Source organism: Meriones unguiculatus, chromosome 6, assembly GCF_030254825.1.
Source record: "Meriones unguiculatus strain TT.TT164.6M chromosome 6, Bangor_MerUng_6.1, whole genome shotgun sequence".
In the NCBI taxonomy this organism is placed as follows: domain Eukaryota; kingdom Metazoa; phylum Chordata; class Mammalia; order Rodentia; family Muridae; genus Meriones; species Meriones unguiculatus.
In genome coordinates this window covers 59846277-59873665 of record NC_083354.1, presented here as the reverse complement: position 1 = coordinate 59873665, position 27389 = coordinate 59846277, and the positions used below count along the sequence as shown (strand labels likewise).

Here is a 27389-nt window from a genome sequence, read left to right as displayed (position 1 = left end):
AATGGAGATACGTGGCCTTTCAATTGCATTACTGGGTGATGAAGTGTGGTTATGATGGCATGCCCACAGATTCTAACCATCCCACTGCACCCCTTCCCATCTCTGCCCATTCCCAGGTTGTGAGCGGGATCGCCTATCCTTCAGTTTCTGTGAGACACTGCGCCTACTGGGCCGCTGCCAGCTGCCCACCATCCGAGCTCAGTGCTGTCGCTCATGTCCCCCACTCAGCCGTGGTGTCCCTTCCCGAGGCCATCAGCGGGTGGCCAGACGCTAAACAGAGTCCTGGCCTACACCAACGCACATCAGGATGCACAGACAAACTGACCCATGACACACAGACCTCAGCGCCCCACCACAGGCTGCGGTGGAGCCCCGCTCCTCGTGCCCTAATGGTGCTAACCCCACCCCTGCACAATGGCAGGCTGGGGACCTCCCCCTTCCTCTCAGAAAAGGTATTTTTTTATTCTAACAGTTTGCACATTTGTTATTGTTTTACATAAATGAGTATCTACCCTTTCAAAATAGTCTGGCCTTGTCTTGGATTTGGAGACTCTAAAATGAATGCTACCTACTGCTGCCGTCAAATGGCTACTACCCTGTCCCTTGTTGGAGCCTCGGTAGACAGCAGGTTTTCTATCCTTTTGGGGGCAAATCAAGATGCCTAATGTAGACATGGAAGGGCCTGAAGTGGGTGAAGGTGGCTTCTAGGGAAGGCTTATCTCTGGAGGGTTTTGTAGTGTGAGCAGGAAAGTCTTCTTTGCAGGGGGTACGTACATGCTGGCAGAGGTCCAGGGAGTCCTGTTCACCATTCCCACTCATTCCACACTCCTGCCTGCTATCTTCCACTAAGGTCCTCGGAGACCTGGTTTCACAGGAATGGAGCCACATGCACTCATGCGACAGAGGCTGTCTTGTCTCCCATAGGGACTATCTGTACAATAGTAGGCACAGGTCAGATCTGCTACTGGAGAGCAGCTGGGCAGGCCGGTACTTTGAAAAGGACCCCAGTCAGTGAGAGGGAGAACTGAGCCTTCCTCTGGGGCCCAGTCCCTGTCTGCCTGCGCCTTCTAGCTGTGAATGATCCTCTTGAGTCTTCCAGAAGGCCTTCTACCCCTCCGAGTTTGAGGCCGTGAGGTTCTGTGAGGGTACCTGTCCCATTTTATTTGTAAAGGCACTTGGCCGCTGAAAATGTGGGTATAGGAAGTCGCCCCCTGAGACTACGAGTTGGCACCACAGGGTGGGACCAGCCAGTGTCCTGACTGTCCCAGGTCTTCCTCAACCTAGGAGTAGGAAGGGTGGAGCAAAGGTGTTTACCCAGCTCTGGGTTCCATTTGATCTTGCCCTCTCATCCTGAACATGAACATGTGAGAAGTTCACAGTAGAGGGAGGTGACTGGTCCAAGGGCACATGGCTAGGAGGTACAGGCCCAGAATAGGTCCTGAGCCCCTACTTCCTATTCTGGGCTTCAGGCAGGCTCTTGGTCAAATTCAGGCAGTCTACCAGGTTACTTGGGAGAGCAAGTCACTGGTGGCGTGTGTGCATCCAGCACTACTGTGCTGAGGGTGCAGAAGCATTGGGTTTGCTTCTGGCTTGTGTCTGCAGCAGCCTTGTGGATCCAAAGAGGCCCTAGGGACCCACACCCTGAGTAATGGCTTCCTACAACTTTGCCTAATCCACATCCCATGGCAACTCCTCACAAAGATGGGAGCAGAGCCATTTCCTTGCTCCAGACCCATATACAGCTTGAGTGGCACTGTGGCAGAGCCCTAGGGTCCCTGACCCAGCTCTGGCCTTTGCCATTACTATGAAGCTGTGGGACCTTAGGAGACCCCCAGTCTTGCTGAATAAATCCATGTCTTCCAAAGAACAGCAGCAGCATACCAGGTCCAGGCCTACACTGATGAGCCCTGGTCACCGGCACTCCCCCACCCCCCCCCCTCTGTGTTGGAAAGACATTTGGTCCTAATCATTCTTGTGTTTTTCCAGAGATGGCTAGGGGAGTGCCTAGTGGCAGCTGGGCCTGAGCTGTCCACCCAGACAGGAGGCAAACAAGCCATGACTCAGGCTGGGCACACACAGCTGGTGCAAAAGGGTACCTGCCTCCTAAGGGGTGAGGTGGTGAGGGTGGATTTTTCCGGATACAGACAGTATCCCACTTAAGGCTTGGGCCTCTACCCATAGTTCAGCCATGGCACTCAGGGAAACTCAGGTCTACCAGTGCTGAGAAGGGCATCCTGTCTCTCCTACCCCAGTGGAACCAAGGGCAGGGACATAAGAATCAGCAGGCATATTGGAGAAGCCTGTTGTGCATACCCCATGTAGAGGCCTCTTTTGCAAATGACCACAACTATCTCTCGAGGTGGAATGTAATACAAATTAGTTTATTTCTTCCTTTACAAGTCTAACCTTTAACTCAAAGATCAGCACAGAAGCTGCTGTGATATGAAAGGACAGTCCCTTGGGAGTGTGCCCTTGAGTCCTCCCGTTGCCCACAGAATAACCTCATATACTGGGCTTGCATCCAGCCTGTCCTCAAAGATTTCTGTGACCAGGCCCAGCCACCCACCGGGAGGCAGGTGCACCAGGAAGGCATTCCTATACAAAGTGATAAGGGCTTGTGCAGGGACGTGGTTAACAGAACCTGACTGGGCATCGCCTGGAGTATGTCCCGTATCAACACACACTAGCTAACAAACACCAGAGGAGCAAACAGTGACCAGCTACTGTTCAGCTGTCAGCATGCCCTGGGGCTACCTGGGTGAGCAGAAGTGAGTGGTAGTCATCAAGGCTAAGGGGGAAAGGCGGCCCAAAAGGGAACTGCAATTTGGGAGGCTCAGGTTGATATAAATACACACAAGGGAGTTGTGCACACAAAATAGAACTTGTTATATAAAAGTTGTACAGAATCTAGAAAAACCTTAATATAAAATAGTCTATAAAAATATAAAATGTAGTGAAAATATAAAAGTATTATTAACAGTTGAGATATTGGTAAGTCCCACCAGATGGGGCGCTGAGGGCAGGGTGTCTCCCTGCTGTGGCATGAGCATTTGGACCCACATGCTGGAGGCTATGCTTTGGGTTTCTCAGCCCACAAGGCTCACCAGGCAGGAACTGCGGGCAGCATGCTGGGTAAAGCAGCAGGAGCAGCTCTGACTTTAGGGGCACGTGCCATGGTGGTTGGTAGAAGACTGGAGCCTGCACTGGGTGGTAAAGACAGGTCTCAGTGATGAGGGAATGGGAGGTGATGGCTCAAATCATTGGAGTTACGCCTCTGGGAGGAGCCTCTGTCAAGCTGTCACCAAAGTAGGAGGAGAGCAACCATTCCTTCTTCGCTCTCCAGACACTGAATCATTTATTCCAGGGAGAAGAGCCTCTAAGTGTACATTCCCTCTGGACCTCTTGAGACTTTTACCTGGTCACCAGTGCCAACTGCCTAGGAAATTAACGCTGCCTCTCAAGGAATGGCAGAACAGAGACCCATGCATACTGGGGATTTTTTTTTTTTTAATTGCTGGTTTGGAACCCAGGGCCTCACATTCCAGGTCTGTGTTTTAAGCCATGTCTCCAGTATCACCAGGAGCTTTAAATATACCTCCACTGGGCACACAGGACAAAAAGCAACCCACTGCTAAAAGAGCATTTACACCAAATACATATTTGATCTTCCAGTGGGAAACTGACATGGCAACTGAAATTGGGGCAGCTGGAGCTGGGCCATGAGGCTCCAACCCCAGCCTACTGCACCACCTCAGCAGCTGTCCCCAAGGCTGACAGACATCAATTCACAGGGGTGGGGGGTTCTCCCAGCATTTGGTCTCAGGGAGGCCCTAAGAACAGCAGTGAGGCCACTGTTTAGTTCCAGACAGCTGCCCGAAAAAGCCGGGCCCCAATAAATGAAGCAACTCTTAGAGAAGCTGAACACAGTCTTGATGCTGAAAAACTGACCTAACCATTCAAGTGCTAGAAAGCAGACAGCAAAAAACAGGAAAATGGGTCATGGAAAAAGTACTTCTTGAAACTGCCTTGCCCCAGTTCTTAATCTGAGTGTGTTTACACTAGCTAAGGATTGTTTCCGATTTTTTTCCAGGTAGTGGAAGATAGTCCACTTCAGGCTGTTTCCCTTGTGTTCCAATAACACTGTTAGAGAATAGTTTCTCGTGACAGCCAGCCATCAGGGATACTCCAGGACTGAGCAAAAATGATCTCTCTTGTTCAGACCCTCTCTGGGTTTGAAGAAGGGAATGTTCCAGGTCCCCAGAGTCAGCCCTGCCAGAGGCCACAGTGGTCCCAGATTCCTGCTGAGGACAAGGATGGTCTAGGCAACACAGAGACTGGGAGAGCTCATCATTCTTGTTTCTAGATCTAGGAAGCTGGCAATCAGCCCTACTCCCCACCCAGTCATTGTGCTGGAAAGATAGCAGAGCCCTGGACACTGCCACCCAGAATCTCACAAGCCACAGATCTGAGTTTCCCACGTCCCTTCATGCTGGGGTGGCCTACTGCAAGGTTCATTTGTAACCCCAATCCAGCCACACTTGGAGATGTCTACAAGTCACCTCCTAGCTAGAAGAGCTTTCCACAGCAGCTCTCAGAGGTGTGCCAGGTCCCCTGCAAACTGGGACAGACAGCTGGCAAAAGAGCTGGTAATACATGTGGGGGCTGGCTACAGAGCAGGATGAGCGCTACAGTCTGAAAGGCTGCCTGTGAGGGCAAAGGCTAGTCCAGAAAGGGACGTGGCTGGCAGTGCAGAGCCACCAGCAGAGGGCTCCCACACTCCCTGGTAGGCCAGTTCTAAATAAGAGTTGTGCTTGCTTTTTTAAGAGGTCTCTCTTCTTAGGATGACCTCTTGCCCCTGGAAGCAGCCTTGCTGAAGCCCGGTGTGCATTCCTCCACAGTGCTGCCCTTGAAAAGAAAGAGCAAGCGTGGGGAGATGTGGAGCAAAGCAGTTCTTGCAGGGTGAAACACACACACAACTGGCAGATGCTGTAAACTGGGCCTTGGAAACTGTCAACTGGCCAAGTTATCAATCAGGCAGCAAGCATGACTGTGATGCATGTGACTGAATGCTACAACAGAAACTGGCTGTAAAACCACTAGACCCATGGCCCCAAATGGGAGACGAGAAAGTGCAGCTTAGCTTTGGACATCTGTCCAGCAGATACCCTGAGGCCACAGATGTTACATTCTGGCAGCTGATGTGCAGAGAGGTGCCTTTGCTACTTTTGGTTATAAAGGCAAGAAGAGCAGCATCCTCGAGTTGGGGTTCATTCAAGTGTCTTCCTCCTCATCGCTGACCAGCTCGCCTTTGTCAGGGGTAGTGTCCCGCTCACGAAGGAAATCCTCTCTGATGGCCTCCAGCTCTGTAAGCTCCAGCCGGACCTTCTCCAGGTGGTAGGCTCTCCGGTTCCGGATCTGGCGCAGAGGGAAGGGGTTCAGATCACCAAAGGAGATGCTGATCAACTTCCTGGTGGGACAAAGGGCAGAGTCAAGCATTAGCAGGGCTCAGAGCATGGCCTAGAGAGCAGGGAAATGAGAAAGGGACAAGTATTATATGATGGAGGACATCATCCTGGGAGCCCAGGCCTGTCTTATGCATAGAGGCAGGAAGGCACAGTGGCTATGGGAGGACCCTAAGCACAGAACCCGTTTTGACTTGATTCTTCTTTTTTTCATGTTAATGAACTTGAATTATTTTAATTAAAATTTTATTTTTTATATTAATTAGTTTATTCACTTTGTAGTCCAGTTGTAGCTCCCTCCCTCATCACCTCCCAATCCTCCCTCCCTCATCTCCTCCTATACGCCTCTCCAAGTCCATGGACAGGGGAGGTCTTCCTCTCCTTCCATCTGACCCTAGCTTATCAGGTCTCCATCAGAACTGGCTGCATTATCCTCCTCTGTGGCCTGGCAAGGCTGCTCCCCCATTAGGGGGAGGCGGTCAAAGAGCTAGTCACTGAGTTCATGTCAGAGACATTCTCTGTTTCCCTTATTAGGGAACCCACTTAGATACTGAGCTGCCAAGGGCTACATCTGTGCAGGGGTTCTATGTTATATTCATGAATGGTCCTTGGTTGGAGTATCAGTCCCAGATATTTTGTACCCAGATATTTTGATTCTGTTGCTCTCCCTGTGGAGCTCCTGTCCTCACCAGGTCTTATTATCTCCCCCTTCTTTCCTAAGATTTGCTGCACTCTGCCCAAAGTTTGTTTATGAGTCTCAGTATCTGCTTTGATACACTGCTGGGTAGTCTTCAGAGGTCCTCTGTGGTAGGCTCCTGTCCTATTTCCTGTTTTCTCCTTCTTCCAATGTCCATACCGTTTGCCTTTTTGAGTGAGGATTGATCATCTTACCCAGGGTCCTCCTTCTAGCTCAGCTTCTTTAGGTGTACAGATTTTTGTAGGTTTATCCTATATGTCTAGTGTCCACTTATAAGTGAGTATACACTGTGTATGTCTTTCTGCTTCTGGGATACCTCACTCAGGATGGTCTTTTCTAGTTCCCACTATTTGCCTGCAAATTTCATGATTTCCTTGTTTTTAATTGCTGAGTAGTACTCCATTGGGTAAATGTACCACAATTTCTGTATCCATTCCTCCGCTGAGGGACATCTGGGTTGTTTCCAGTTTCTGGCTATTATGAATAAAGCCGCTATGAACATGGTTGAACAAATGTCCTTGTTGTGTACTTGAGCATATTTTGGATATATGCCTAGGAGTGGTATAGCTGGATCTTGAGGAAGTGCTATTCCTATTTGTCTGAGAAAGCACCAGATTGATTTCCAGAGTGGTTGTACAAGTTTACATTCCCACCAGGAATGAAAGAGGTTCCCTTTCTCCACGTCCTCTCCAGCATGTATTGTCACTTGAGGTTTTGATCTTAGCCATTCTGATGGGTGTAAGGTGAAATCTCAGGGTTGTTTTGATTCGCATTTCCCTGATGACTAAGGATGTTGAGCCTTTCTTTAAGTGTTTCTCTGCCATTCTATGTTCCTCTACAAAGAATTCTCTGTTTAGCTCTGTACTCCGTTTTTTAATTGGATTACTTGATTTGTTGTTTTTTAACTTCTTGAGTTCTTCATATATATTCTGGATATTAGCCCTCTGTCAGACATAGGATTGGTGAAGATTCTTTCCCAGTCTATAGGCAGTCGTTTTGTTCTGACAACAGTGTCCTTTGCTTTACAGAAGCTTTTCAGTTTCATGAGGTCCCATTTATTGATTGTTGACCTTAGATCCGTGGTGCTGGTGTTCTGTTCAGGAAGTTGTTTCCTGTGCCAGTGAGTTCTAGGCTCTTCCTCACTTTTTCTTCTGATTCAGTGTGTCTGGTTTTATGTTGAGGTCTTTGATCCACTTGGATTTTAGTTTTGTTTGACCTGATTCTTCATCTATACACCGGGAGCTACAGAGGTGCCACTCCATATGGTTCCCACACGCAGGCACTAATAACCTAACGTTCACTAAGTGACAGCAGGTGTCAATGAGGATGAGTTTTCATTGGGGGCCAGCCCGAGGCAAGGCATATTAAATGCTAAGGAAAACTGTCTTGACACCAATGACCAGGCATGGTGATAACATCAAATATCAGACCCTATGTGCCTCATGACCTGTGCCAAGACACAGTCTACAGAGGCACATGAAGCTTGTCAAGGCACCAACTGACAACAAAGTCTTAGGTTTGTAATACTTCAGCTACTGGTCTGTGTTTAAGAAAGACAGAGCTAAGGACTGTCTGGATGCCTGGCTTTGCTCTCCAGCACTTGTGGGAAGCAGTCACACTGCTTCCTGGGTATCACAGAAAGACACAATTTCTCCTGCCCCAAGGGGTAGACCATTTCCCAATTTATTCTGCCAGGCCTGTAGCCTTGTTTCCGACAGCAAGGGCCCATTCTCCTGTCAGCCACGGGCTGCTTCTCAGCCGCTGGATAGGTGTACAAAGCATAGCCAAGCCCTCTCCTTTTTACATTTCAAACAGCTTCTCTCACAAGGAAGTGAAAAGGTGAAACTGGTTGGCTCTCTTTACAGGCCAAGTTCCCTGTGTGTTCTAGGAGAGGCAAGCTCCAGAAGCTTGCCTCAGCAAAGCTGATCCCAGCTTTGTGAGCTTGCTGGGAACATCTCTGAGATTGAGAACCAGGAGCCCACCACTGTTCTTTGTCTTCCGCGAGCCACAGGCTCTATAAAGCAGAAATCCCAGTCCTTGCTATAGAAAGGGAAAAGAGGGGTATGAAATTATGAATTTACTCCTCTAGTTGGAAAGAGCAAACTGACAGGGCCCAGGCTGCACTACAAGGTATCTCAGACACTGCCCTTGCATGCTTAGCCTCTCGTAAGTCCTGCCACAAACACCAACCAGTTGTATCTTGCATCATCCAGTCTATCCTGAATGTACCTGGCTATGACCCCTACCGCTCTTTATAGAACCTATCCACTCTGCAGAACTGCCTCTCCTTAGACCACCAGTTTGGGCAGCTCCTTAAAATACTGAAAATTCAGTGTGGAGATGGGGCCAAGGCACCTACAGCCTCAGCACCTTCCCTGGAGCCAGAGTGTCGGGTAAGGGTCTGGGGTTTGGAGGACAGGGGGAGCAACCACTGGAACTCAACACAATTTAGGAACTCTTAGTCCCGCCACCTTGACTTTCTAAAGCAAAGGGAAAACTGCAACAAAAGCCATTCACAAGGTGGCGCTGTAGGATTGGGCAATATGGGAGAGGCCTTGTTCTGTCCAATGGTGACAGGAAGTAGAGGAGGGCGATTTACCTCCAGGCAGCCTTGAGACTGTCAGGGTGAGGCAGAATCTGTCTCTGGAACCAAAATGCTCTCAACACAGTGTCAGCTGTCATGTGGGAATTCATTCAGTCATTCTTAATAATCTTGACCAATGTGAGATGAACAAAATACTCATTCTAAACTTTACATCGATCTTTCACAGTAAACGCTCTCTGATACTCTTTCTTACTGGGTACAATCCAGGTTGTTTTTAGTATTAGTACCTACTCCTAAAACCATCTTGAAAACATATTCCCCAGGTAAAAGATCCTAAAAACAGAGGCGACCTCACAGAGGCCTGGTACGGCTTCTGCCAACCATTTCCACTGCCAATGTCTTCCCTAGTCGCCAGAGCCAGAGCAATCACCAATTGTTGCTGAGGGAAAACGGCAGCTCAGACAGGAAACAGCTATGTGGCCGGAGATTTGTGTGTATATGTATGAGGAAATGATTCATGAATAGTCCAGCTGTCCAAGCTAGAGGGCTATGGTTCTTCTGAATTCAAAATCCTGAATCTCTGCAGTCTGTCCTCTTTTCCTCCAACTCTCAGGACACTGTCTCTGCGCCACCCCCTTTCTTCCTTGGGTCCTTCTAACAGTCACAGTCTACCTCCCGCTGGCCAGTCCTGCCCTAGTCTTCTTATGCCTTCAGTGACTTTCCAATATGTTTAGAATGAAGCTCAAAGTCCTGAGCATTGTCTACAGCAGCCAGGCTAGGCTGTAGCCCTGAGCCCCAGCACCCTGATATGACTGGGCAGCCCCTCCCACTGTCCTCAAACACACCTGCTTCCATACCTCTGTGCCCCAAAGCATCTCTGTCAAGCACAATTCTTGCTCTCTTCTTAGGCTCGTTTTCTCCCAGCCGAGGCTTCTTCATCACTACATGGGTCAAGGGAGGCCTTTTCCCTCTGGGAGCCTTTGAGTTTAGGCTGCTCTTTTATTTTACTTTTTATTCTACCATCCTATTCCTGTAATAGACTCTGTGATATCAGAGATAGAGAAAAGCTTAAGGCATGAGCCACTGCTTTCAGTTACTGGGATTTTTTTTCATTGAGTAAAGGACAAAATCATATCCATTTCTGTTTTTTCATACCACTGGAAGGCCACGGCCCTTACCATTTCTTTCTCTAGGAAAGAGCTTCCCTCTCACCTACGGCACCCGGACAGCTCTGAGTCTGAGACTCCTATCAACTTACCTGGCATCAAGAATAGTTCGAGTGAAGTAACGAAGATACTTGAATATGGACATTGAATCTTGCAATTTCAGGATCTCCTCTTCCTTGTATTTAAAAAGTGCCAGGGCAAAACGGAAAATAACCTGTGGGAAAGCCAGGGAAACTGTAACTAAAGACACACTGTGGCTATAGGCATAGGTGGACTCTGGAGGTCTCCCTGGGCATGGCGGAGGAGGTATTCTGAGGGCCCTACCCTTGGGCAGACTCCTGAGCTGATGGTTGACTTCCAGGACTAGACAAGGCCCTTTGGTATGAAAAAACAAATACTTGTGGTTTCTGACAGTTCAGTTCAAACTAGAAATGTTCCTATGAATTAAGAAGAGTTTTGTGGAATCCTTTCACATTTGACTAACCTTTGTATTCAAAAAAGAATATGCACCTAAATTCCAGTTTTTAAAACATCAAAATCTGGACTTTTCTGACTGAAAATGTGAAGCTGCCAACTCCAGAGGTGGGCAGTCTCGGCTGGTGAACAGGTGTCTGCCTGACTTTTTAATAATCAGTGGATTGGCTGATTTGTTTTTGGGGCACTCTGGGCAAGGCTAGGGGAAATGAACTCCTGGTGATCTTACAAGTCCAGACAGCTTTGGAACAAATAGCTTTTCCACATCTAAGAGCCCTGAATGGCCTGTGCCAGCCTACACTGCATCATCCTTACAAAGTGTTATCTAGAGGGCCAAATTGTTCATGGCTCTCTTCAGATATTCACCTATGGCCCAATACAAACAGTACCGATGATCTTAAGTTAAAAGTTCTTTGTATTAATGACAAATCAGACTATAAAAGTGGTGATGCCCTGTGCTGGATACTGAGTCTGCTATGGGATAAAAGATAAACTCAACTGCTGTGGAAGTGCAAACTCATACGGCTCTTTTGAGGGGCGATCTGTTACCCCAATGCTTCCAATGGACCAACCTTTGATCCTGCAATTCTATGCTAAATCTATAATGCCCTTGTGTACATGAAGAAAGATGAAAGTTGTAGGAGAGCAAGGTGCTGCTAGTTCTGAAGCAGTGAGAGATTGGAAACAACCAAAGTGGCCACCATCAGCAGCTGCTATGTGCAAACAAACACCAGCAAGTTACCACATGGGTCCTGTGAGTACTGATGCACTAGTTCCAAGATGCAGTAAGTTAAAACACTTACTGTAGTTTAGATACACTTAGGAAACATGGAAGACAATGTATAAGTCGTGGAGAAAACAACAGGTTGTCAGGAGTAGAGAGATCGCTTTCCTACTATATATATCCTTAGTTATACTTTGTTTTTATTTTTACTTATTTAAAATTATTTATTTGGTGTGTTTATGTGTGTGGGCATAGGCATAGGTCGGTCAGAGGAAAACTTGCTAAAGTTGGTTCTCTCCAGCCAACCTGTAATTCCAGGGATTAAACTCAGGCTTATGTGAGGCTCGTTGTACTGTCTTGCCAGCAATTTTTTAAAAAATTATTTTTGGTGTGCTGTAGTGTGATGCGTGGGGGATGGAAAAGGGTAGAGACTGAACCCAGAGGCCTCACACAAGCTGGACCACCAAGCTATGAGCATTTTCCAAGCTTATTCTGTGACAGGCTCTCCCTATGAGCTACCATGCCTAGCTTCACACTTTCTCATCGTGGGTGAGCAAGTAACTGCTGTTTCCCAAGGCCTACAGGAGCACATCGCGCTGAGGTAAATTTGGTGCTGTGGAAACCTCACAAGTTCCAGGTGAACCAGGCACTCTGTCATTACTGACATGCTCTGGCATAGTCTGTCAAGCATGTGTACCTGTCTGGAAAGAGTACACTCACCTTTGGTCCCTCATAAAGGAAAGAGTCCCATATTTTAAAAAGGATGTCACTGACAACACTGTCCACAAATACCACCAGAAACCAGTTGAACGTGATGAGGGTATAGTCCACTTTATACTGTTCAAAATGGGTGTGCAGTCGAGGCAGCTTCTCACTCATGAGGTCTCTGAACACCCGCTGGTCCACCTGAAGAGGGAACAAAGGGGAGAAAGGTTTGGCTCTGCCAGGGTACTAAGCAAGCAAACCAGAACAGTTGCTTCACCTGAGAACAGAGGGTGGAGCCCATGGGGACAGGCAGCAATGCAGCTGTTTTTCAGATGTCCTTGTGGGGCACATCATAGAGCCAGGCTGCTCCGTGGCCCAGGAGTAACTGACCTTACTTGCTGCAGGGCCACTACATGTCACCCTCCCTAGAGCCTGCAGGTTGGTGTCAGCTTGCCAATACTCCTATAAATACAAGCAGTCTTAGGTGCAGGAGGAAAGATGAGTCATTGAAAAGAAATATAACAGTATTACACACCTATGCAGCAAGCAGGCTTAACAGGCAGGGTGGGTAGAAAAAACACTAGAGTCAGAGGTGCCCAGGAAGATCGAAGCTCCAGTGTATTAGCTGGGTCCATCCATCTACAAAGGATGTTCTAAACAGCTCTGTCCTCTTCTGGAGGACAATTAGAGATAGCTGACTTATCCACTGTGCTGTTCTGGGCATTAAAAGAGACATGTAAACTACTGCAAAACAGACAAGCCACGGTGGCTACAAACAAGCCACAGGTGGCTATAGGTTGTATTAGGTCAGGTAATCACTCAGTGTGGGGGGCTGAAGGCTGAATAAGGTTCAAGGATGAGCTACACAATGGAAGAGATGTGTAGGGCACCTACCTACATAGGTGGATCAGCGCAATTGTGGGCAGGGAACAGACTTCTAGGAAGAGGGCTGAGAGGCCTCATCAAGGGCTTTCCCTGCTTTGTATGTGACCCACACCAAAACATCTAACTTTAAGTGTGTGTGTGCGTGTGTATGTAAAACAGAAACAAGCTCAGATCTCACAGTGGCTCTCAGGTGCATTGGGTTTTATATAGTCTAATCAATTTTATTTGACACATGAAAAGATTAACACCAATCTTGGAAGCCAGTTTTTCCACTGCTAGTTTGCAAACCACAGAGAAGAAAGAAGCATTTTAAGGCTTCTAGTAGGACGTCTGACAGTGAACGGTGAGACCTGTTCTCTAGGTCCCTCCATCCAGCTGCAACAGGAAGGCCAGACTAGATGGCTGAGGGCCCTTGGCCAAACTGATGAGAATGGAGGAGGGTGTGTGGAACTCAAAACTACTTGATGGTAACAGCCAAAGGTAATTCCCCTTTGTGTGAGAACAGGTAAGAAAAGGTGCTCATAGCACCCCACTTCTGAGCCTGGAATGGAGAGGGCAAATACGTTGGCATCTGAGACCAGAACACAGGAGTGGACTGGGAGATGAGAACCAGTGGGTGACCCAGGGTACCTTTAGGGTGAGAGGTACAACTGCACAAAGGGGGTGAAGAGGAACAGGCTGTAAAGGCACAAAGCCAGGCCCTGGAGGGGTAAGGCTCTGGGCTACTCATGCTGAGACCACAGGGAAGGACACCTTCTCTAGAGCGGTGGACTGGGAAATCAACTGGATGGCCACTGTGGAGAACAACACGGCAGCACCGAGGCACTGAAGATGCTCATGGAGTCTGCCTAGGAGGACACCCTGGACTAATCTGCAAAGCTGTCAACTGTAACCCTGTGCTGGTTAATTTTATGTCAATGTGACACTAGCTAATGGCATCTGTGAGAAAGGAACCTTGATCTTATGGAAAAAAAAAAATGCTTCCATAAGATCCGGCAAGGCTGTAGAGCAGTGGTTCGCAACCTTCCTAATGCTGTGACTTTTTAAAACAGTTCTTCATGTTATGATGACCCCCCCAACCACAAAATTATTTTCATTGCTACTTCATAACTGTAATTTTGCTAGTTAAGAATTATAATGTGAACATCTGTGTTTTCTGATGGTCTTGGGCAAAGCCTGTGAAAAAAAATCATTTGACTCACAGATTGAGAACCACTTCTGTAGTGCATTTTCTTAATTAGTGATTGAAGAGGAAGGGCTCAGCCCATTGTGGGTGGTGCCATTCCTGGGCTGGTGGTCTTGGGTTTTATAGTAAAGCAGAGTGAACAAGCCATGAAGGGTAAGCCAGTAACTGGCACTCCTCCATGGTCTCTGCATCTGCTCTTGCCTCCAGGTTCCTGCCCTGCTTGAGTTCCTGTCCTGACTTCCTTTGATGATGATGATATAGAAGTGATATATGATGATATAGAAGTGTTGGCCAAATAAACCCTTTCCTCCTCAGGCTGCTTTGGTCATGGTGTTTCATCACAGCAATAGAAACTATCACTAAGACAATCCCAGTCAGTTAGAATAGGTGTGAACATTACTGGGATTCCTGGAATACCAACACAGCTACAGTCTAATCAGATATTAACACTTTAAAATGTTACTCTAAAGGACTATCCAAAACTTTAAAAATGGCAACAATTCATTGGGATTTTTTTTGTTTGTTTTTTAAAATAACTTCTATTTGAACTTTAACTTTTAAAAGGCAGAGCTAAAACCTAGCAGGCTTAATGGTGAACACCTATACTCCTTATACTCGGGAGGCTGAGACAGGAAGATACGGAGTTCCAGGCCAGCTACACAGCAACACCCTTCCTCAGAAATAAAAAGACAAATGAGTAAATAAATAACTAAAAATAGTGCTTTTTATAAACTAATGCTATACATTATAAATGTACCCTAGGTTGCATGAAGAACAACAAAATATAGTGATTCAGGGATTAAAAAGGCACATTTGCTTTCTGACAAGAACAAGAGACATAATCAAAGATATAAACTACTGAAATGAATGTCATTTTCTTAATACTTTAAAAACAAAAGTGCTCATAAGAGGCTCTAGAGCCTGTCTCACCTCTCACCCATGTCTACCTGACCCTGTCAAACTCAAGTTAGATGTAAAATCCTGAAAACTATTCCAAAAGCTGTCAAACCTCCCATGGTGCCCAAAAGTTGCCTAAGAAGTCAAGCTGGACCCGGTGCCCATTCACCAGGGAGCACTGCTCCCTTACCCCCAGGAGCGCCATCCCTGACAGCCAGACCACAAACTTCATGCTCATTACTTCAAACAATGACACATTTGCCCACACTTCAAGTCCCTGGTGAGGTGGACCAGGTGTTGCGTTAAAGAAGCTAGAAAGTAACAAGATACATGGACATCTGAGCGTGAGGCCAAGTAATGACACAGGATTTATTCTATCTGGATGGGGGTCAGCTGAAGACATCTGGAAGCACAGAATATCCATCTGGCTTTGAGGCCAAAGAAAATCTGTGTACACATCTCTTCTCCCAATGAGGTGGCAGACGGTGCCTCACTTGAGGCTGTCCCGGGGTTGGCACAGGACTGGGCTTACAGCAGGCTGCCAGGGAATGCTTGCTTAGGCCTCTGTTTTACCCCTCCTCCTCTAAGCACTGGAGGACATGGGATAAGTGTGTCATTCATTGGTGTCTGCAATGCCTGGTGAGGACCTGGCACACAACATGCACTTCCAGGATGGCAAGATGGGAATCCCAGCCAGCAGCGGGGTCACAGCGGCAGCAGGGAGCAGGCTTGGGGCTCCAGGTTCTGGCAAGGCCAGCGCAGGGACTGATGGCACACTTATTTTAGGAGCAGCCTAACACATACTACTCAGAGGTAATGTACATAAATGAATGTGTTATAGACACCTGAGAGAAGAAATCAGCACCGATATTTGGGTAAAAAAGCACCTGATGACAACCCCACTCAGACTGTCCAGAAACAGCAATCTTCAGTTTTTCGTTTCCAAAACACTGAGTCACCCGAGGCTTTACACTTGAGTCTGGAGTTCTGCTTTCAGTGCTGTGAATACAAAAAGCACTAGCCACTGAGTTTTAAAATCCCACTGACTGAGAGCACTGCCTCGTTCCCTCATTGTCCATGTCCTAGTTTATAAACTCATGTGTTGACAAGGAGCCGGCTCCCGGGTAATTAGCAAGTGAAGAGACTGCAAGGAGACCAGGGAAGCTTCTCTCCTGTCAGTGGACATCCGTGCAGCTGGGATAGGAACCCAAATTTGGCAGCTGTGGGAAGGCCAGAGCTCAGCTTCTCATCACCTTCCAGTGACATTGTGGAAACAGAGGTACAAGCTTAGTCATGGGGACACAAGAGCTGAGTCCAATCCCCAGCTGAGCCCCATGGCAATTGTATCTTTTTTAAAAAATAATCATCTTGTGGGTGTACCATGTTGTGGAGATGAAAATGTGCAGGAGTCACTTCTCTCCTTCCACTATGTGGGTTCTAGAGATTAAACTTAGGTTATCAAGCTTGGTGTAAATGACTTCATCTGGTGAGCCATCTTGCTGGCAACGCAACCAGGGATCAGAGAAAACAGCCAGGACAGGGGAGAAAGCAGGGAACCCCAGTTCCCAGAGAGGTGCCCAAGGCAAGACAGGTAGAAACAGATGATTTGGCCTCTTCCAGCCCATGCTGCCTTACTCTGGCCCTTGATGTCAAGATCCAGGTGTGAAACGAACACATACCACTCAAATACTCTGATGTGGAATGTGACTGCCAATCCCGCGGCTGCTCTTTAGGACTCGCCACTATTTGAACCCAGAAACTGAAGAAAAGCAGGGTAGGGCACCAAGGAAGCTGCTCCTGTCGTACCTCTAACAGCCAAGACTCTCCCTTTTGATTCTTGTTTCTTCTCTAGGCTGGAGGCCCACCCAGCCCCCTCAGTAGCCTTTTGTCCCCTACAGGCTTATCTCCGGCATGGCACCTGCACCCTGGAAGACCTGACCTAACATAATAGGCTCCCCTAGCGTCGTTGCTCTATGATAGACTGCCCGGGAGGGCTGTTTCTCTGTGGTACCCAGTGAGCTGAAGGAGCGGACACAGTCCTCTCACAGACAGCAGTCACTGCAGGCACGTACACAAGTCCTCCCTCCCCCTAGCGTTAACTCAGGGCTCATGACAACTATAACTCCATAAGTCAGTGAGCAAGACATAGTATTTTAAAGAGTACCTGGGATCCTAATAAAGTCTTTGTATAATAGTCTCGAGGCATGAAGACTTCCACGATAGTCACAAGACACCAGAAAGCATCTTCTTGTTCCAGGTAAAGAAGGGCCACTGCCACCAACCTATGGGCAGACAGGGATATGGTCAGTGCAGGCTTCTGTTCCTGCCTTCACCAAGATGTCTGCTGAAGCCATTTTCTCTAACGGCCAGGGCAATTTCTACTTCTCTAATGAAGAAAGATAAGGATTTCTGGGCAAGAGATGAGTCCTCTAAAACTTGAGGAGAAAAGACACATTCCTCTGATCCTGTCATTTGGTTTTTGTTCAAAGTTGAAATTATTTCCCAATGAAACTACCTCCCTGTGATCCATTGGCATTGTTTAAAAAAAATGTTTCATTTTAATATTTTGTGAATGCAGCTAATTCTTAGGCCTAACTGCTTATCCTTTTATGTCTAAAAATAATATGACTGTAAGAGAGCATAAGGAGTTTACAAATCTGATTTCACCCACTCCCTAGCTGCCTCACTGGAGGGAGGAAATGGGATTGCACGGGATCCCACAGGCACTGTTGGAGCTACATGAGGTGTACACATGGGGCAGGAGAGGAGCTCATACATACCAACTGCTGTGTTGTTCAGAGCGGAAACTGAGCTCCAGCCGTTGGCACACTGTCATAATCAAGAGGTTGCTGGTGAAATATGACTAAGCCCAGTTTTGTGGTAGGCTAGAGGATGGGGAAACCACAGATTGAGGCTCACACCTGGGCAAGTTGGCAAGACCCTGTCTCAAAGTTTAAAATAGAGGTGTGAAGAGAGGGAAGTGGGGATACAGCTCAGTGCAGAGCACTTTCCTAGTGTGCTTCAAGCCTGGGGTCCACTCCCCAGCATCTCAAAATAAGAGCAACATGTGTGAGGTCCTAAGGTCCATCTTCAGAAAGGGCACAGAGATGAGGAAAAAAGTGCCTCTCCACCTAGCTGAAATCCAAGACCTTCTGCCCTAAATAAAGCTTATTGTGTTACTCATAGGGAAAAAAGGCCCTTGCTCAGACTTTGCTTTCTTCTTTTCCTTTGATAAAATTGAAAGAAATCAGCAAATATCAAATTGAAAAACAGGACATGCCTAGGTGGCAAGAGGATTACTCTAGCTTTCCTCAAAGGGATAGAGGTAGGGAGGTGAAAACTGGAAGACAGTTATGTAAAGTTCCTGACAGCACAAAAGAACAGATAACCAAAGGCACAGACAGCCCTGGAGGATGCCACAGAGGGGGTGAGGAGTCCAAATCAGAGACTGTCAGGACATTTAAGCGGAGGCTGACCACAGTAAGCACAAATCCAGAACGAACTAGCGTTCTCATATTGAAGAACTGTGTACTGAGAAGGCAGGGACATGTGCCAAGCTTTCTGAGGAAAAAATCTACCCCCATCCCAACCATTCAGAGGCTTTAACAGGACAAGAGTGGAGGTGAGTCAGGGCTCTCAGCACCCTGAGGATCGCAGGTTCCAGGAGAGCACCCAGAACGTCTTCACCACGGTGCCCTTGGGGGATTTTAGCTTCTAGTAAGTTTCAGAGTTGGTACAGTGTGAGCTGTGGCTTTAACTAAAACCAAGACTGCTTCAGGTGGCTTTTGTTCTTTAAACAGACTGTGAGAAAAGCTGAAGTCCTCTTTAACCTTCAGAAAAAACTACCCTGTCCTTCCTGATGGAGGAGTCATGGCTTCTTGGTAGCCAGTGGGCTTCATCTGGGTTTTAAGTAAGTGGCAGCTGAGCTTTCAATCTTCCCTCCCATAGTGCTCCCTCCATTGAAGGCAGACAGTCACTGGGGGTCAGGAACAAAAAGCCTCTGAGCAGCCTGACTACACTTCAGCACTCAAAACTCAAGCACATGAGCTCTGTTTATGGGAGAGCAGCTCAAACACATACAGAGACCTTGGTAGTTTTTTTTTTTTTTTTAAGCCCCTTCCCCCTTTGAGGCAGGGTCTCATTGGCCCTGACTGGCCTACAACTGACTATATAGACCAGGCTAGCCCTGAACTCACAGAGATCCACTTACTTCTGCCTCCCAAGTGCTGGGATTAAAGGTGTATGTCACCATGCTCAGTATTTATTTTATCTTTGTGGCAAGGCTTGGTTACCTACTACCCCTACCTGGAAAGGAATCCAAATTCAGCAACTGCAGTGACAGCAGAGAGCAGAGAGATGAAGCGTAGGAAGACAAGGCTCATGGTAAGAAGCTGGTCCTGGTACACACTGTGTGGTGCTGAGAGGAGTTGGATGGGCACCCAGTTTTGGTACCCTGAAAGCCTTGTCCTAGCCCAGCACACAGCTCAGAATGACAAGCCTAGAGCACTAACAAAAGGTGAGAGGCCCTAAGCTTTTTATGCTTACGGAAGCAAGGAAGACTATCAAGACCTGTAAGACAGTCTACTCAATGGCTACAAAACTAAATAGACATGAATGTGAGAGATTTATGTGGAGGAGGTTAGACAGGGATGATAGAGGGTTGGGAGAGCCCTAGGGATTACAGTGGTCAGGGTACACTGCATGCACGTGTGAAATTGTTAAGAAAAAAATTACATCCACACACACACACATAAAGGCAAGCAAGTTCAGGTTCTTCAAGGGCTGAGTTTTAATCAGAGGGGGAAAAAAACCCATTCAGGATCTTGTATAAACACTTGACACAAGCATTTACTCCATCAATTGTCAACCAGTGCAATCAGATTTTTATGAATAAAACCCAAACGTGAAGACAAGAGCTAAGAAGGAGAGAATGAGACTCCCAGATGCTGTACATGGGCTGACTTCTGTGCTTACTGACTTCTGGTGCTGGGGACTAGACCAGGGTTTCACTTGTACCAAGAACACACTACCACTGAGCCACACCCTCAGCCTGCCTCTGTACTCCTATGCTTTCTGAAGCACAATCTGCCCGAGTTATTGTAGAACTGGGGGTACTGCAGTATAAGAACTTTCTTGCTGCTATCTCTCCTCTTCCCAAGAATAGGCTTTTCTTAGTCAGCAAGGAGGAGAGGGAGCTGCCAGATAGTGCCTGGTGCCTGGAGGTTTCCTAAAGTACAGACGGGCATAGTCTGATACCCACCTGTTTAGGCCTTGGCAGTAGCCAATATCTGGATTCCTCCAGGAGAAGGCGAGCAGGACACTGCGCAGTTTCTGTATGCCCTCTGATGTGGGGCTGGAGTAATGTTTGTTGTTGGGCAGAGTCCGCAGCAGGTCCAGCTCAATCTGCTTGGAGGCTGGGTTCTGTTTTTCTAGAGCCTTCTGGAGCAAGGTCTGGAAGTAGCCAGGCTCCATGCTGTCCTTGAACTTCCTAGTGTGACGGTCAACACACCACTTCCACACCTTGGAGCGGTACTCATGAGGAATGCCTGCTCGGATCAGGTTTTTCAGCTCGGGAGAGCATACCATCTCCCTGTTCATTGTGCTCGCAAAATAGTTTTCCCACTTGACCCCAGTGGAAACTTCCTGGTTTTCTGTGAGGTACAGAGTCTTCAGGTCTAATGCTCGGACCTTGGCCACCAGCTTCTCTTCCTCATCATCATCAGGGACAGTCCTAAACCCGTAGATATCAAACTCACTGTGGATAAATAACAAGAGGGATAGTAGCAATGGCATGGTCTTGGCAAAGAGTGCAGTGAAACAGGAGACATTTCAGACCATCAAGCACATAGCAAGCTTCTTGATGAACAGGGCCAGGACAGCTGGCCATCTACATGGAAAAAATCAAATGAGATCGACTCTCAATACTGTACAGGGATCACTTTCAGATGGGCACCATCACCAAACAAAACTGACCTAAGCTGAGCACCACAGTGTACTCCGCTGATCCCAGTGGTCAGGAGACTAAAGAAGGAAGACTGTAAGTTCTAGGCAAGTCTGGCTGTAGCTAGAAAGACACTGTTTCAGAATAAAAGAAACAAAGAAAAAGAAAAAAGATTCATCTACGTGGCTCTGTCAATGTACATGTCTGTGTCTTTATGTATCACACTTAGCGATGAAACAACTTCATGTTTCAAAAGGTATTATTTTAATATCTTACTATGTCTACCAGCCTAGGCATTAGAGGATCAAGTGACCCTTCTGCCTCATCCTTCCACGTACTTGGGATTATGGTGCATACCACTATATCTGTCTAGAAGCCATCACTTTAAGGAAGAGGATATTCATAAGACATTGGGTATGAACATCAATCAAAGCTTTGGTGGATAAGATATGGGCCCATAGATTTCAACACCCTACCCCTGAAATCTGTGACGGTATACAAAGAGTAGACACTGGAAGATGGTATTAAAGTTACAGAATTAAGTCAAAGGCATTGTCAGGTTATCAAAGAACCTGATATCCACATGAGCCCTTCAAAGAGGAAAAGGGAAGGCTGAAGAACAGATCAGAGGAAAATGACAATAGAAGAGGAAGGAGAAATGAAACATAAGAGAGAGCTGTGTGTGCTGCTGACACCTATGTATGACCTCATGTGGCCTTCTGACCTATGAACTCTATGACAGCAAACTTGCTGCTAAGTCGATGATTCATCACAGCAGCATCAGAATCTAGTAAAGAGCATCTGACACAGTGAATGTGTAAACCCCTCAGGAACATTGGAAATCAAAATTACTAGAGTTGAAGATAAGTACTTCTTCCACATCAGGAATCTTGTTTCTCTCCTATGTCCTGGAGAAACTCTAGTCTGGGTACACAGAACATATATCATGGTGTTTGTAACTAAGAAAACTGGAAAGGTCCTAAGTGCCTTTCATGAGGGGAAGCAACAACACCACTGTGCAATAATGTCATCTAATAAAGTCCAGCAAAGCAGTACAGAATGCACAGAGCTTCCTAAATGTACCCGGCTCCCAGAGGTCACCAATGACTATGAGGAAAGCAACCATATATGGTGTGGAGGCAGCACTCTTGAACTTGAGACTCTGGCTACCTTGGCTGGGGTCTCATTCATGTCCCATTGGGTGTATAACCCAGAATATTCTTGCTACACTACCTCCAAACTGAGCTGCCTCACTTACAAAGTGAGGGCAAAATGCCATCTGCAATGAGTATTAAAACAATTCTGTACATGAACCTCTTAGCAGTCCCCATACCCAGCACACCTTGGAATAAGTGTCCTGTAACAACGCTGTTGGTTATATTCTCAAAGAACATTTCTGTCATTTGACAAGCACTGTTCATGTTGGTAGGGTCTGTCAGCTTGGGGAGGGACCCAAGCCGGACAAAGGGCTTTGTCTGAGGCTGGAGGAAAGACAGGGAGGAGACTGCAAAGAGCAAGGCCAGAGACTCACTGTATGTGAGTGACAGGGACAGCAGAGGAGGTTATGCCAGGTGATCCTGCAGATTTCTCTTAGCCCTGACACTGTGAGAAAATAATTTCATGAGCTTTTAATCCAAGATCCATTTTAGGTTCTATGACACCCCACCCCCCAAGATGCAGTATTTCACATATGTGTGTCCAAGTACATCTTGGGCATGGGTCCATGGTTTGTCTCAGATTGAGTGGTATAGGTCATAGAAACTGCCTCCCCATACAAGGAAAGCCAGCTTCCCTCCATGGCCCCTTTGCTGGCAGTTCCCTTGATGGGATGCACCAGTGTGAGGAAATGGCTCCTGCTCCTTGGAAAACTGGCCCCTGCAGAAGGAGGAATGTGTTGAAGATGAGGCTACTTTGTCAGTCTTGGAATGAAGAGGCCCTGACTGATTCCAGCCCCACCACTTGATTTCTGAGGGAGAATGATGCTTTCTGCTTTTTTGGCCTGACAGCACTTGTCAGGGCATCTAATAGGACACACAGTATTAGTACCCTGTGAGTCTCTATGGCCTTGGAAAAGAAACCTGGGAAATGGGTGGCCTGCACCAACAGACTCAGCACATTTACCTGACCAGATGAGGCTTAACAAATGCTTGCTCCGGCTGTTCTTGGCTCTCAACCTGCAGAGCATCCTCCAACAACTGGGCTATGACATCTCTGGCAGGCCCCTGCTCTTCTGAGCAAACTGGTGTCTTCATTTCTTGAAGCAGTATCAAGTATTTACTTTCTATCTGGCAGAGCTTGGCTTCCAGGCTAGAATACTGCAGAGAATGTAAGGTGTTATCTCCATCCAGAGACAAGCACAGGCAGGAAAAGCAAGCCTTAGGAACTGTAGGCAACCAGTGAGGCCAGACCAGCATGCCCAAAGATTAGGAAGTGAGCCTGCTGTAAACTATTAACACAGACAAAAGGTTAATTCATGCCGCAGACCCTTTCAGGGTTAAAACAGGCTGCTCTGATTTCCTTCTTTTTGCTAAGAAGGGGTGACAGGCAAAGGTACCACCCTTCAGCATGGTTAGAGTAAACAACAGAAACTGGGTCATGAACCAATTACTGACATCAGGCCTAATCCTACCTAGTTACGTGGTCCATGAATGCTCCCCCTACTCCAGCCCCTAGCACTGTGACACCTGTGCACACCAACTCTGTTAGCACATTATGTCCAGGCAGGACTAGTTCCCATCTGCTATACCTGATCAGAAAACTCATCTTTACCCTGGCAAACATGCAGGAATGAGGCTTCTAACTGTGCTTGGAAGGCTGCTCAAAAATAGTATATACAAACAGCAGCTGTAGATAAGCGCCAGGCGCTGCAACTCACTAGCATACAGTTGGAATGCTTGTAGCCCCTTATAGTTTCCAAAGCCCTCTGCAGCCACAATCATGACTCTCAAACCAACCCTGCTGGATCTAAGGAAGTGATAATGTTCTTTCATGTGAAACTAAATCTCAATGGTGTAGATGGAAATCTATATAATTTTAATTTAGGGGACCCTATCTCTGAAAACATTAAAAAATGTGTGAAGAAGGCCACAGGTGAGAGTATTTCTTTGTCATTAACAAAGAAAATGTGCCCCCCATGCTTCACATGTATTTTGACACTGGTAGCCACATTATTCCCGTCATGGTAGTTGGGTAGGTTTTAAAGCATATCCACTTAAATGTGGTTTCCACCCTCCCACAGTAAAACACGTCCATCCTGACTTACCTTCGCCATCAGATCCCTCTCTCTCCTTTCTGCATTTCTTCGTAGAGCTGAGAGTTCCAAAATTTCCTTGTTTAGAAATTTATTTTGGGTTTTGTATCCTTGCAGACTATCCTGTTGGGGAAAAAAAAATTTTTTTTTTTAAATCAATTCATGTGGGTTGCATTTTGGCTAATTATCCTACGGAATTAGCATTTCTGAGTCCTGCTAAGTTGAGAGCAAGTTCTAAAAAAGGTTGAAGATATTAGTAGGAGCTTTCTGATGAATCGTTTTGGCCATTTGTGGCAATGGGAACTGCTGCTGTAATGAAGGAGGTGGGAAAAACATTTACTTAGCAGTGGTGACTTTTCTCAAGTGATTGCAGAAGTAAAAAGAATATATTTTCTTTTTTTGAGACAGGGTTTCTCTGTGCAGCCTTGGCTGTCCTAAATTTGGTTTGTAGACCAGATCTCAAACTCACAGAGATCTGCCTGCCTATGTCTCCGAGTACTGGGATTATGGGTGAGAGCCACCAAACACAGCAAGAATGTATTTTCTAAATCCATTCATAGTGATTAAGTTGTGATGAGAAAAAACAGTAATTTAACATTCTCTTAAACCAGAGAAATTGAACATATTCTTTGTAGGTCCTCATTTTTACTTATGCAGCTTCTATTTTTTTATAAGAATTTTTTAAATTTTAATTTAATTTTTAATTACACTTTATTTACTTTGTATCCCCCCTCTAGTTCCCTCCCTCCTCCCCACCCAATCCCTCTCTTCCTCCCCCTTCTCCATGCATGCCCCTCCCCAAGTCCACTTGTAGGGGAGGGTTTCTTTTTCCTCCTTCTGATCCTAGTCTGTTAGGTCTCATTAAGAGTGGCTGCACTGTCTTCCTCTGTGACCTGGTAAGGCTGCTCCCCCCTCGGGGGGAGGTGATCAAAGAGCAGACCAATCAGTTCATATCAGAAGCAGTTCCTGTTCCCGTTACTATGGAACCCACTTGGAAACTGAACTGCCATGGGCTACATCTGTGCAGGAGTTCTAAGTTATGTCCATGCATGGTACTTGGTTAAAGTATCAGCCTCAGGAAAGACCCCTGTGTTCAAATTTTTTGGTTCTGTTGCTCTTCTTGTGGAGCTCCTGTCCTCTCCAGATCTTACTATTTCCCACTTCTTTCATAAGATTCCCTGCACTCTGCCAAAGGTTTGGCCATAAGTCTCAACATTTGCTTTGATAGTCTGCAGGGCAGAGCCTCTCAGAGGCCCTCTGTGGGAGGCTCCTAACTTGTTTCCTGTTTTCTTCTTCTTCTGATGTCCAAAAAAGGCTATAAAAGTATACAAAAGCTCTTAAGAATGATGCACTTTGGAGAAAACACTCTTCACTTTTGTATACTGCAAAGTTTCAAAATCATGGAAAAGCTGAAGGAGAAGGACAACAGGACAGAAGGTCATTGGTAAAGCATTTGCCTATGAGACACAAGGCCCTGATTCCAGTCCCCAGCACAACCTCCCAAGTTACCAAGAACACAGTAGGTCCTTCACTGGACTGGCCAACTGTTTACTTCTGTGGCATTTATTTTCTATTTGGAGGATGTAACAAGTTAGAGACAATTTGTGTGTATGAATACTGGGTCTCTCTATTATGTATCCCTGGCTGTCCTGAAACTCACTACGTAGACCAGTCTGACCTTGAACTCAAAGATCTGGCTTGCCTATGCCTCCTAGGGCTACAAGTTTTGCTGTACTTCAAGTACTTGTGACTGAGTAGGGAAGTGTTTTCATGTAGGGTGTTCTGAAAACAAAATTTGCAGACTCCTTTAGATCATCTTCATGATATTCCAAGGAAGCTTTTAAATAAAGATGAATTAGAACTATTTTTAAGGCTGTGGTTTGTAAATACTCCTCATAAATTCCACCTTTGTAACCATGTCCTACTCTGGCCCTGGCCATTTCTAAATGTTTCTCCAGACAATCTTGCGGTCTCCATCTTCCTTGAGGCTGAAGACTGTCCCTATAAGATGCAAAAGAGCTGGAAAGGTTTTTCTGATTTGCTGACACTCATGGAGCACATGCCATGGGTCATAAGCACTGTGGGCAAGGCATATAAGCTTCCTGGTCTCACTAAGACCTCCCAAGTCCCAGGAGCCATTCTTATCATTATTTCCCAGACACCCCAGGCCAGGGAGGCTATGTATCTACTAAGTGCTGTGCTGAAGCCAGCTTCTGAGTTCTGAGGCCTGGGCTGAGTATTTGGACCTCCCCACCTCTGCACCCTAGCCCTGGCACCTCACCAACTCAGCCTGGGCAATCTAAATTGTGAAAATGTCAGACCTAAAAGAAGGTTAAAGCAGTCTTTTCTGACCCCAAATCATGGCATCTTCTCCCCTCTTTTGGCATCTTAAAAATACTGTATTCCTTTTGAACAAACACATCATTACAAGGCAGGTGAGTTAAGGAAGGCTGGCTGGAGAGGAACTAAATATACTGAGCTGTGAGGGGAAAGACAAGGAGACAGGAGCATGGTCCCCACTTGCTGTGTGAATTTGTCTTTAGTGTAAAATATGTACCCCAGTCTAAGTAAATTCTTACCATTCACCATAAGTATACTTTCTTGGGAATGTTGCTATAACAATAACATTTGGCAGTTAAGACTGTACAAGGTGCCAGGCCCAGATGTGGATTATTTCCTTCAACCCTCATAATACACTATGGTGGGGTAGGTATAGCACTATTTCACAGATGAGGCAGAAACTTGAGTTAACTGCCACAGTCAGAGCTTCCAGGGTAAGGCTGGCTGAGCTCCGTGTAAGCCACCTACCCTCTTCCACATCCTCTGCCTTCACAGTGCTCACAAAAGCAGCTTTTCTACTTGTGGAGAGGAATGGATTTTGCGGCAGTAACAGGCCCAGGCAGAGCGACACCAAAAACTGCAGGCCTGACCTAGGCAGGCTGCCCCTGCTTACTAGGAAGGCATCAACCACCCACCACCTATGAAGTATCCCTACTAAGCTTCACTGTGGAGACTTTGGAGCCATAGCTTTAAAATTGTTGAGAAATGTTGAGGAAAAAGATCCTCACCACTCATTCAAAATTAATCCAGCTATGCAAGGAAACAGGAGTAGATGGCCTGCTTGGATGAGGTAAGTTAGCAGTCTCCAAAGGTTCAGGGATCATAGAGGCTACATAGCCCATTCTCACATTCTGGCTCCCCATGGAAATGTGTGCCACACACTTCTCTCCTGCCAAGAACAAAACCCACTGTCTGGAAAGCCCATGCTACAGATGCTGACACTAAGCTTATTACTACTTTGAACATGCACAGTAAGGGACAGAACATTTAAGGATGAGCATATAAACAAAACTGATCTCTACATGCAACACTAAGACTGCTTATAAAAAGAAGAGTAAGGAGGAGGGAGAGTGGGATCAGGAGGGGAGGAGGGAGGAGCTTATGGGGGGATACAAAG

The 27389-nt window shown here is 46.6% G+C and overlaps 2 protein-coding genes across 4 annotated transcripts in view; one reads left to right on the top strand and one right to left on the bottom strand.

Annotated features, from left to right (window-relative positions):
- Nucleotides 1–522, top strand: part of Adamts7 (ADAM metallopeptidase with thrombospondin type 1 motif 7) — a 41929-nt gene extending 41407 nt beyond the window's left edge. The window contains exon 24 of the mRNA XM_021638714.2: nt 117–522. Coding sequence (XP_021494389.1) covers nt 117–274 — 158 coding nt within the window. The 3' untranslated portion in view covers nt 275–522. The remainder of the gene's footprint in view (nt 1–116) is intronic.
- A 1838-nt stretch (nt 523–2360) lies between these two features.
- Nucleotides 2361–27389, bottom strand: part of Tbc1d2b (TBC1 domain family member 2B) — a 75994-nt gene continuing 50965 nt past the window's right edge. For 2 of the 3 annotated variants that reach the window (XM_021638700.2, XM_060385536.1), the window contains exons 7-13: nt 23945–24055; nt 22804–22997; nt 20002–20496; nt 16906–17023; nt 11789–11974; nt 9963–10084; nt 2361–5467 (exon numbers count right to left, since the gene is read on the bottom strand). In XM_021638700.2, the coding sequence (XP_021494375.1) occupies nt 5272–5467; nt 9963–10084; nt 11789–11974; nt 16906–17023; nt 20002–20496; nt 22804–22997; nt 23945–24055 (1422 nt within the window). In that variant the 3' untranslated portion in view covers nt 2361–5271. The remainder of the gene's footprint in view (nt 5468–9962; nt 10085–11788; nt 11975–16905; nt 17024–20001; nt 20497–22803; nt 22998–23944; nt 24056–27389) is intronic. The other variant, XM_060385537.1, reaches the window with a different exon arrangement.